This window comes from Phocoena sinus, chromosome 19 (assembly GCF_008692025.1).
Source record: "Phocoena sinus isolate mPhoSin1 chromosome 19, mPhoSin1.pri, whole genome shotgun sequence".
Taxonomy (NCBI): domain Eukaryota; kingdom Metazoa; phylum Chordata; class Mammalia; order Artiodactyla; family Phocoenidae; genus Phocoena; species Phocoena sinus.
Window position 1 is genome coordinate 51,888,795 of NC_045781.1, and position 11,930 is coordinate 51,900,724.

Here is an 11,930-nt window from a genome sequence, read left to right on the forward strand (position 1 = left end):
CACTTTCTTATCGCTGAGTTAACTCGTGAGGGCGATAAAACCTATTCTGATTAAGAGCAAAGTTTTTAAATGAGGTCTGAGGATGTAACTGTCTTCCTATGACAGCCTCGGCAATTTATTTCCGCATGTGGTTTGCTTGTCCATAAGAAAACAATCTCTGATTTGCTACGAAAAGCAGCTGCAAGTGGTATCAGATTTGGTTTGGTTTCATAATCTCGCCTTGCCATCTCAGGGTGTCCTTCACTCTGACTAATCCTGAAGCCTGATGTTTGTTTCATGGTTGAACCTTTAACATACAACTGCTCACATTCTTTCTCTCAAATTTAAAAGTCAGGGCAGAAGGACACAGAACTCTCAATAAACCCCACCACCACCTTGTATACAATATAAAGAGACAACGCTTTAGCCATCCAGTTATTGCCACACGCTGCTTATTATACCAGGTCTAGAACATTCACCACCGCACCACCTGAACCTTGAATGGTATTTAATGGAGTGGGGTGCATTGTGCTACAAAGCGTGTTTGCTTGCACACTTTCACGTGAGGAGACATGAACAGGCCTAAAAATTTTTAAGGACGTAGCAGACGTACAATGTTGCCAATACAGTGTATTTACTGGAAGTTCAAGTTATATGTCCAGAGATGGCAAGAAAAGCTGTATTCTGAGGTCTGCTCGCACAAAACGGTTGAGCTGGCTGCCCCTTTTAACATACTAAAAACACCGCCTTGTGTTAAAAATGTGGTATATAAGCATATGTGGGCGTTAGGTTTTTTTCACGATCCCATTCTGAACAGCAGTTTAAAAGACGTTTGTGGCTGCAGCCCCACCATCTAGCATAGTTCTAGGCACGTAGTTACCAAACAATAAATATTTGATTGGTGGATTACTGAACAGAAATAACTATTTTTAAATAAAATTCAAATCCAGCATTTATATAAGATCCATGGTTTATTAGCAAGAGCCCTTGAGATACAATTTTTAGAACACTAGACCCAAAGACGAGGAAATGAAAATCAAAGAGGAAAATTCCCTGATCACGAATCTGAGAGTAGGGTGGTGGTCCCTCGGCAGGAGAACTCCTGGTGTGGCAGAGTGTGGCCCAGGGCCCCAGTCCCGCATACATGTCCCTCCAGTGTCCACAGTGATGCTTCTGTAAGTCACTTAGAAAGCAATGTGGTAATAGATCGACGCTGGGGGGATTCCGGGAGAGACGGGATGACTGGAGTGAACGAAGAATATTTTTTATTTTTTACTATTTAACATTTTATTGATAAAAATATCTATGATTATAAACTGCATTAGGTTTTCTATTATCAAACACATGGTTAAGAGAAAGCAGGACATAAAATGACAAACTTATGGCTCTCCCAGGCTTCCCAGGAACCCAATCACAGCTTTAAATAGGCCTGCTCAACGGATGGGCATGGCACCGGAGCGACAGGACCTTTGGAGGCATCTGCTTCCACCCAGTGGCTCAGGCTAACTGGGCAATGTCACAGGGAGACAATTAGCTGGAAGGAGGGACAACAAGGCATGGATCAGGACCAAGAGGAGCTATCCCACAACCCCCATCATTCACTCAACGATCAGAGCAGAGGCTAACTCAAGGCTGGGGTCAATTTCAGACCCAGAGGAGGCCTCCCCAGGGGTCCAACACCACCTCTGCCTGCCATCCCAAGCATGGCTCCAGGGAACAACTCCAAAAGACAAAGAAATGGCAGGATTCTTGGAGCTCTGAGCTTGCCCGTCTTCACACCTACATAAATACAAGATCATGGGGCTCCCCTGGTGGCGCAGTGGTTGAGAGTCCGCCTGCCGATGCAGGGGACACGGGTTCATGCCCCGGTCCGGGAAGATCCCACGTGCCGTGGAGCAGCTGGGCCTGTGAGCCATGGCCACTGAGCCTGTGCGTCCGGAGCCTGTGCTTCTCAACGGGAGAGGCCACAACAGTGAGGGGCCCGTGTACCACAAAAAAAAAAAAAAAAAAAAAACAGATGATGACACGTACCAAGAAGTATGGTATTTATGTGAAGAAGTAACAAGACTCAATCAGAAGGAGGAATTTCAAACATAGAAGAGCTCTCATTTTACAGCAGAAGCCATCAAGGTTCATAAAGACTAAAAGACAGGTCTAGCTTCACAGTGTTACCAACTGGTGGTATGTGGGCAAGTACGCTGACTGTATCAATCAGGGTTCACTCAGAGAAGCTGAACCAGTAGGAAATATACATTAAGAGATCTAACAAGGAACTAGCTTATGTAGTTGTGGAACTGGCTAGGGAAGTCTAAAGTCCATAAGGCAGGTCATTAGGAAGGGAAACCTGGAACTCTTCCAGGCTGAAGATGCTATCCACAGATGGAATTTCTTCTTCTTCAGGTAAGCCTCCATTCTATTCTTAAGGCTTTTCAACTGACGGAATCAGGTCCACCCAGATTATCTAGAATAATCTCCCTTAAAGTCAACTGATTATGGACCTTAATCACATTTACAAAATAACCTCAGAGCAACACCTACTTTAGTGTTTGACTGAATTAACTGACACATAAAACACCATCACATTCATTTATCAATAGCACCCCAGTGATCTCTCCTCTCAGAGACTTGCTAGTACAACCAACCCGTTAAAGAAGAACTTTATCTCCTTGTACTCAATGTATCAAGACCTTTTCCTTGATTAAATTTTATTTTGAAAGGTTCTGGGTGACGATATTAAACATGCTCTACTTTTTTTCTCCAGCTAAAATTACTGAAGACGTTGGACCCAACTGTCATAGTTCAGCAGGAGAGAGGTTTGTAGAATTCATGGAAAATCACTTCTTCTAAGAATGTAAGTCCAATAGCCCAAAGTGTATATCACAATTTTTTGTTATCCAAGTCATCCAAAGTAGCAGAGCATGTGTAGAACTAGGAGAATGCAGATGGCTGATCCATTCTCCCACTTCACCCCTCGATACCACACTCACTCTCTCCTCACTATCAAACTCAAGATTCTTTTTTTTTTAATTGAAGACTAGTTGATTTACAATGTTGTATTAGTTTCTGGTGTGCAGCACAGTGAAATATTCTTTTTCAGATTCTTTTCCATATAGTTTACCAAAAGATATTGTATATAGTTCCCCGTGTTATACAGTAGGACCTTGTTGTTTATCTATTTTACATATAGTAATGTGTATCTGCTAGTCCCAACCTCCATATTTATCCCTCCCCCACCTTTTCCTTTTGATAACCATAAGTTTGTTTTCTACGTCTGAGTCTGTTTCTGCTTTGTCAATAAGTTCATTTGTACCACTTTTTTAGATTACACATATAAGCAATATCATATGATATGTCTTCCTCTGTCTGACTTACCTCACTTAGTATGATAATCTCTAGGTCCATCCACATTGCTGCAAATGGCATTATTTCGTTCTTTTTTATGGCTGTCACACTCAAGATTCTTGAAAGTGCTAACCATGTAAGATGTCTCTACATCGACATTCCACACACACACACACACACACACACACACACACACCGTCACTGTCACACTGCAATCCAGCCCTCCCACCAGCACACTCTATGGAATATATCCCTTAAGGTTACCAATGACTTACTGGTTATTACACCCAAAGGACCCTGTTGACCCTTCTTTCATGAAATGCATTTTTCCACTGCCTTCCATAACAGCAAAGCCTCTTGCTTTTCCTTCTACCTCTCTTGCTATTCCTTGTAAGTCTGATCTTCTTTCTCTTCTTCCATCCTGTAAATGTCCACTTTCTCCAGTCCTCCTCCATTGGACCCTCCTCGTGTTTATACCCTGTCCTTTGGCTTTCATTATAATCTATACACTAATGATTTCCAATCTCTATCTCCATGACAGATAATGCTTTTGAGTCTCAGGCTCACATGACCTACTGCTATGAACATCTATACCTGGATGTCCCACAAACACTCTGAACTCATTGTCCTTTCCACCGTCCCCACTTCCTCCACTCAATGCTTCTCCCTCGGGTCTCTACCTCCACGACTGGTTCCACCATCCACCTAATGGACCAAAACAGAAACCACGAAGTTATCCCACAACTCCTGCCTTTCCCTCAACACCTTCATACTGTCAGTCAAGTCTTACTTGAGCAGGGAAGAGGAGAGCACAGCTGAAAATCATATTCTCCAGCCTCCTTTGCAGCTAGGTGTGACCATATAATTATTCAGGCCAATGAGATGAAAGCAGGATTGCATGGAACTTCCAGCAGCTGCTTATAGAGGATGACTCAACTTTTGCCCCTCCCTCCCTCCTGTTTCCTCCAAGCTCTTACACAAAAGATGGCTAGAGCTCCATGGCCAACTTAGATCAAGCAGTGACCTTAAGGGTAGAAGCCACAGCTGAAGATGAAAGAGACAGAAGGAGCCTGATACCCTGAGAAGTTCATGGAGCATCACACTAACCCTGGACTGCCTAACTCCAAGTTTATTTCGTGTAAGAAAATAAACCTTGTTTAAGCCACTGTTACTGTACATTTTCTATAATAAGCAGCCAGACAAAATCCTGACTGATATACCAAATTATGTTGATTCTTTTTAAATCTTTCAATTCCAACCATTTCTCTCCATCTCTACTACCACTCCTTTGGTTCAAGTCGCCAATGTCAGTTGTTTCAATTACTGAAAGAGCATATTAACGGGTCACCATACTTGTAGTCTTCCTCCAGACTAATCCACTGTCCATTTCTGAGGGGCAATATAAGATTATGTATCAACGGTGTTAAAAATGTTAGCATTCTTCAACCTAGAAATTTCACTTCTCAGAATTTATCCTCAGGAAAATAATAAGATAGGAAGACAAATAATTATGTTCATGGAGGTTAATAACAGCAATGTTTAAATGGTTTATAAATGGAAAAAAATCTAGATGTCCAACAACAGGGGATCAGTTATACACAAAATAGTGCATCTATTCAAGTGAAAATTGGCCTGTCATTAAAAATCCCGATATAGAGTAATATTTTAAGATAGAAGGAAATGTTCATTTTATATATATATATGTATACATATATAAAAAAGGGTTATAAAACAATATGTACCCTATGTTCCAATTTGATATTTTAATTACATAAATACGTACAGAAAGTAATTTCACTCATATTTGTATGTACACCAAGAAAGCTATCATTTTAATTCAGATATCACATTAGTATTTAATAAACATCAAGTATATGCTAAATGTATAATAATAGTTATCTTAGGTATTATAATTTTTTCTTTATGCTTGTAGTTTTCCAAGATGCAACAATAAATATAAACTGCTTTCAAAAACAGAAAAGATAAATATTCTCAATAAGTCCTGCAAACCTGATCATGCTCATTTCCTAGTTCAAAGTTCTCCACAGTCATCACTTCCTCTGGAAAGCCTTCTCTCATTCCCCCAAGGCTGGTCCTCCCATGGTCTTAGAGAACCCCATCTTGCCCTGTACTAACACTCTTCCCACAGCATGGCAAACTGCCTACTTTCTTAACTATGTCTTGTGCTAGACCATAGGTCCAGGGAGCACAATCTCATGTTTCCCTAGTATAGCGCCTGGGATATATTTGGTGTTCTATTTATGTGAAATGAGCAAATGAATGATGGTGTTATGAATTCAGCCACATCTACACCTCTCGTCACCATCCAAGAGATGCCGAAAAGGACCCACATCTTTGGAAGCTAAATGTGTCTCCAATACTTAAGATCTTTGCTAATTACCATGCCTGAACCATCCCTTATCAACTGATCAGGCTGCAAGAAGCCTCCTTTATATAAACTCCTTTCAAGGACAGTTTAAGCCCCTGAAGAAATGATCTTATGTGATGAGGAATGACTTCACATAAAAGTCTATACTACTTGAAAACGAGCTGATATCTACCCACATGGGATCACTTCAAATAACTTTCAAAAGCTGGGAGAATCATACACCCATCCAATGTTCCTCAGGTGCCTACCATGTGCCAAGAAATCGATTCAACTAATCCGATATATCTTCTTTGATGATATTTGCCTCTGCAAATACTGGTACAGAGATTCAAGAAGTTCTACCACTGACCATTTGTTCTGTGACTACACGTTTCACCTCAGGCACGCGTGGTAAGTAGGAGAATATGCCAATGTAACAAGTTGTGTTGATTCTTATGTGATTTTCATCGTTTGTTAATATTTTTAAGCAATCGTAGGAAAGAGCTCTCACAAGGAAAGAGAAAGACAAAGATGTTTGAAGACCTTAGAACAAAGCTGGAAACGCACTCAAGTGCCTTCCTTTAATATGAGTAGGGGCCGACCGTGGCATCAAGCACTACTACCTTTCCACCATCTTAACTTGCCTAGCAATGCTGCAAATTACAGATGAAGAAGCTACAGAAAGATTTCTCTCTATACAGATGAATGCAGAGGGCTATGCTCTGGGCCAGATTTAATTTCAGTGAAAATGGTCTCTATTAGAAGAGAATGACATCTGTGATCTACAGAGAGAAGAAAGAAGCACAAGCCCAATTTGAAGGCTGTAAAGGATGGACTGACCTGGGGAGGGCAAACCCCAGCCTGGTGGAGATTTAACTGACCTGTATTTTTATTAGATTTGGTTTTGGTTTTGTTCCTGGTTACGAAGTTCCAAATGTTTTCAGCAGTCAGCCTCAATCCTGTTTTTCCCATAAGCCTGTTATTTTCAGTGCGTGATTTTGCAGGACGCAGGGTGCGTACGTAGCGCTATAACGGAGACACCAGTGTTCATCACTGCAGCAGCATGGATTTTTTTTTTTAACGTCTTTATTGGCGTATTATTGCTTTACAATGTAGTGTTAGTTTCTGCTTTATAACAAAGTGAATCAGTTATACATATGTTCCCATAACACTTCCCTCTTGCGTCTCCCTCCCTCCCACCCCTCTAGGTGGTCACAAACCACCTAGCTGATCTGCCTGTGCTAGTAGCATCGATTTTTAACTAGAGTAAATTTCTTTCAACAAAACTAAAATCCCATTGTTATTTATTTTATTTGGAATGAAATGAAAGCAGTATTTTTTAATATATGTACCCATTATTATGCACGTATTATATAAACATATATATTATATACATATGATATAAACACATACGTATTTATTAGATATGGATACATGCATGTATATCAATCCCCCCCCCCAAAAAAAACACATGGCACATTTGATCCTTTTAAGATAGAACTTTGGAAAATATAAATCAACAGAATGTTGACAAACATCAGGAACTGACACTGCTAAGTCCATCTCGATAAATTTCAACTTGGCCACTACTGACCTTCTCTATAGACATACAGCATTCTCTTTGAACATTTTTTCCAACAAAGTGGAGACCTCCTCCATAATGTCAGCTAATCACACGGGAGAGAGTATAAAATACCACCCAACAGCGACGGGGAAAGCCACAGGGTTGAAGCTTACATGCATTCAATGAACGCATCTTTTAGTGAATAACCGTCTAGCTCTCTGGAAGGCGACTCAGTCAAACTTCCTTTCAGAGAGAACTGAGAGCCACCCCTACACATGGTATTACCACCACGGAGAGACCACAAGCCAGAGAAGAAAAGAGAACAGAGAGTAGCGCTCAACACAAGCATAACAAGGTCAGCCAAGGTTCTTTACCTATACTTGTCAGTCTTCCATTCAGTGATTCAGTGAACAAGCATTTGAATGTGCAAGGACACAGAGATGGACAAGACAACTGGGCTCCTTATTCCACTGATTATGTCTTCCTGATATCCAAGCATCTTAGCGAATGTTCACGAGCATCCTGGGGCTACAAACTCTAATGCCAACGGGAGCCAGATAAGTAATTTACGAGTGAAGCAGAAAGGGTACCTGGTACGAGGGCGCACTGGGACAATTATACACTAGACATCACATGCCCCATCTAAAAGCATTCAAATCCAATTCTCTTATCTACCATCAAGGTGAGGCAAAACACACAGATAGCCTAGACGTGGCTCACAGATTACCATTTTATGACTCTTACGTTTAGCAAAATGTAGACCAGAGCATCTGGATAAGGAATTTCATTTTGCATCCAGATTATCTAATTTTAAAATACTCAACCCATATTTAAGATCACCTTCCTATAGGTGATGGCTATAACATACCGGACGATGATGAGAACTCTGCTATAAGAGAAATAATCTATCAAGAACCGAAATTTTGGAAACTGAGCTTGATTCCATATTTCTTCATTATGACTGAAGACTGCCATTAAATAAACAAAGTTTTCATTTGTTGGTGTCTTTAAAATTAGCACCTATTCCTTAAAAGATGCTACTCAGGGAAGGTTTACTCTTTCCAATTTCACTGTCTGAAGCACCAAAGAGAAGTTGAAGAATCTCTACAATCCAAATCACATCTTCACCATAAAAGGTCAAGGACAGTGTCAGCAGACACACAGGTGAAATAAATCAATTACAAATGTAATAGTTCTTGCCCACTCAAAATGTGGGTTCTTGGTCAGAGGTTACAAGAAGCCATTTTATATACCCTTGAGTATAATATTTAATTAAAGTAATATGATAATTGAGAATGGTGTCAGTTTTCCTCTTTTTTTTTTTCTTTAAAGGTCAACCAATGTACTGGATATTCCAAGATTTGTCCTTAAATCAACATCCTATTTTTTACACACACAACAGTTTTACAGTTACAAATATACATGCTAATGGACAGTTAGCACATCTTGTTTTTAAAGCTAAATTTGGTCAACAAATTAAATTCCTCAGTATGTGTTATGTAATGTAGACACAGGCTATAAAAATGTTGACATTGGTTATATATTCATAATGCAATTTAGCCGTTTTAGTAATGACTGTGCAAATAATCAGCCACAGGAAAACTATTTTACATCTAGTACAATTACCTACTATCACAGAAGTAATTATTATTATTGTCTTGTTTACTGAACTTCAATAAGAACTCGGTGAGGTGCTAAGATACTTCCAAGGCAGGTGTGAAAACTCCCCTCTTAAAAGACTCATCTGGCAACTATAATTACCCATGTTAAGGAGGGCATTTCAGATGATCATTAAACAAGAAATTATCCCCAGAAGGTTCATAAGTTCCAAACTTTAAATGGAGAAATACTGACAGCTCCTAACATGTCCTCTTAATTCCCTCTTGATGCAGCTTTTCACCAGGCAAGGTCAGCAGCTCTAAGATGACTCAAGATCAATGGGTAGAAAAATCCATACTCCCAGCGAGATGAGCTTTGCCCCTGAACAATATCTACTTTTGGCCAATGCCCTAATAGTGCTGGTTATACTTCGGGAAGCTCAATCAAACATCCCATTTTACTGTACTTCAACTTTCTTGGTTTCAGAAATTGCTCCACCACCTTAAAATAGGCAAAAGTGCTTGGATGACCCATTGGGCACAACCTGCCAAAGTTCTTCACCAGGTCTCTACCCAACTTCATCTTCTCTGTCAGCACAGGGATGAGGAAGGCAGTAGGGTAGAGAAGAGGTCTACCTGAATCATTCTTTCAAGGAACCCAGGAACATGTTAGCTGGATGGTTCAGCCCCAGCAAGTATCACGGGGTTTCAGTCAGTATGTTCACCAGCGCGGTGCTCATCTGAATGCTTGACTGGGGCTGGAGGTTCTGCTTCCAAGGTGGCTCACAAACACAAGCTTGTTAAGCTAGTGCTGGTTGTTGGCAGGAGGTCTCAACTCCTCGCCACATGGACCTCTCCATAGGACTGGAGTGTCCTCTCATGACACCCGAGCCCACTAGTGGTCCATGACTGTGCCGCACCAAATCCAGAATCATCCAAAAGACCTTGGACGCACAGGAAGCTGAGATGCTACCTTGCCTGTTCTCCACTCTTCCTCTCTCACACCCGCCAGCAAATCCACCACCTGAAAAAGCTTCAGCTGTCCAGAAAGCCCAGAGGAAAAACTTCACTGTGGGTGAATCACCCCTGTGGTCTCCTACCCAGAAGGCTAATTCCACCCCTTGGGGTGCTCATCTCAATTTAACCAAAAGCCTTGAGAACCAGGGCTAGTGTTAATCGATTTAAGCACAGGGGAGTCCAGGTCCAGGCTGAACTCTGACTTGCTTCTTGGAGTGATCGATCAGCAGGCCTTCCGGATGAAGATGGCAGGTCTCTTAGCTTCCTTATCCTGAACCTTCTCTTGGGGCCAACAGCTCTTTTGGGCATTTTCCCCAGGGAAAGGGGGTTGCTTCTTGTTTTGTCCACTTGTCGGGAATCCAAAAGCAGTAACTGTTGTATCCAGAGCTAGTAAAACCTAGCTCCCAGAGGCCATGGCTATTTCTCCACTGTTTCAAAGATGCCAGACTAATGTCTTCCTTGAGCACTTCTGAGACGCTTTCAAAGTATCCGATGCTGGCCACTAACCTGTGTGGACCTGGAGACAGGTATCCACCGAGGGTGACGTAGAGCGTTGGAAGCTGGGCTCACATCCCATGTCATCTAGCAACGTGCTACCACCCACCTCCGCCTTCCATGTGCTCTTCATTCCACCGAAGGCCCTCTACAGCGCCCCCTCTCGCCCCCAGTGAGCACGACACCCGCAAGGACCGCCCCCACGCCCCAGCCCCGAGCCCGTGGCGGGGGCAGCAGGTGGGAGGAGGGGGGAGGTGGCCTGGTGGCCCCGGGGAGCGATTTGGCGGGTGCCTCCCGAACTCCCCACCCGGCCGCCCCCTCCGCGGCCGCCCCCGCAGGACCCCGCCTCGGCCCGGCCGGGCTCCGCTCCGTCGGCCCGCCCCCATCCCCTCCCGCGCCCCCGGCCCAGCCCGGGGCGCGCACCCCCGGCCCCGCACCCCCGCCGGCCGCCGCGCGGCCGCCCCCCCGCATTCCCGGCACGTCCGGCGCCGACTTTTACCTGTACTTTCTGCACTCGAGGCGGCTCGTCGGGCGAGAAACACCTCCCCGGGACCGCTACCTCCCCCGCCCCGGCTCCGCCCGGCTTCCTCCTTCCCCTCCAAGGCCGCAAAGTAGATGGAGTAAGAGAGTGTGTGTGCGAGAGAAAGAGAAAGAGGGAGCGGGCGCGGGCGCCGCGGGAGGGCGGGCGGGCGGCGGGCGGGAGGCGCGCCCGGCCCCCGCCGCCCTCCGGCCGCCGCCGCCGCCGCCGCCGCCGCCGCCGCCGCGGGCTCGGCAACTCCGGCTCGCGCCTGGCCCCGGCCCCGGCCCGGTCCCCGCCGCCCGCCGTCCGCCCGCCGCCCGCCGCCCGCGGGCTGGGGCCGGCCCGCGCACCCACGTCCCCGTACCTCGTAAAGGTCCCCAGAAGCCATGCCAGGCTGCGGAACTTGGCTCGCCGGGTGTGCGCGTCTGCTCGCTCGCGCCCTCCGTGCGTGTGCGCGAGGGGGGCAGTGTGCGCGTGTGTGTGCGCGCGTGTGTGTGTGTGAGTGTGTGTGTGGTGTGTTGAGTAAACTGTGTTTTTGCAGAATGACAGGCTTGGGGGCTGCCTATGCGCAGAATCAGAGCGGGCGGCGGCGGGGCTGGCGTAACCGGCGGCGGCGGCGGCGGCACGAGCGCGGGCAGCAGCGACGGCCGCGCAGCGCGCCCGGGAGGCACAGACGCGGCCCGAGCGCTGCGGCCCCCACGACCCGGCGACCCGGCGGCGGTGGCTGCGGCGGGCAACGGCTCGCCCCGGCGCCGCCTGCAGGAAGCCGCCCCGCGCCCGCCGCCGGCCCGGACGCTGCTGCCACTGGGCGAGTCCCCGCCCCCCGGGAGCCCGGCCCGGCCCCCCGGGCGGGGGGGGCGGGGGCGGCTGCCCGGCCGCGCCCCAGGGGACCAGTCCGGGAGCCGGGGAGCGCCGGGGCCCGCCCCGCCGCCCCGGGCCAGCCCCGGAGGCGGCCGGCGGGGCCCCCCGCGGGTGGCGGGCCAGGTACCCGCCGGGCGCACCCGGCCCCGGCTGCGAAGGGGCGACCAGAGGCAGGTAGAGGGCTTC

At 46.0% G+C, this 11,930-nt stretch overlaps 1 protein-coding gene across 3 annotated transcripts in view; it reads right to left on the reverse strand.

Moving 5' to 3' along the window:
• The window catches only part of CDYL2 (chromodomain Y like 2), a 191,284-nt gene extending 179,679 nt beyond the window's left edge, over window positions 1-11,605 (reverse strand). Inside the window, exon 1 of one of the 3 annotated variants that reach the window (XM_032613788.1) lies at window positions 11,248-11,605. In XM_032613788.1, coding sequence (XP_032469679.1) covers window positions 11,248-11,271 — 24 coding nt within the window. In that variant the 5' untranslated portion in view covers window positions 11,272-11,605. Of the gene's footprint in view, window positions 1-10,862; window positions 10,935-11,247 lie in introns of those variants that run through there. The other 2 variants (XM_032613787.1, XM_032613789.1) reach the window with 2 other exon arrangements.
• Between the last annotated feature and the right edge of the window lie 325 nt (window positions 11,606-11,930).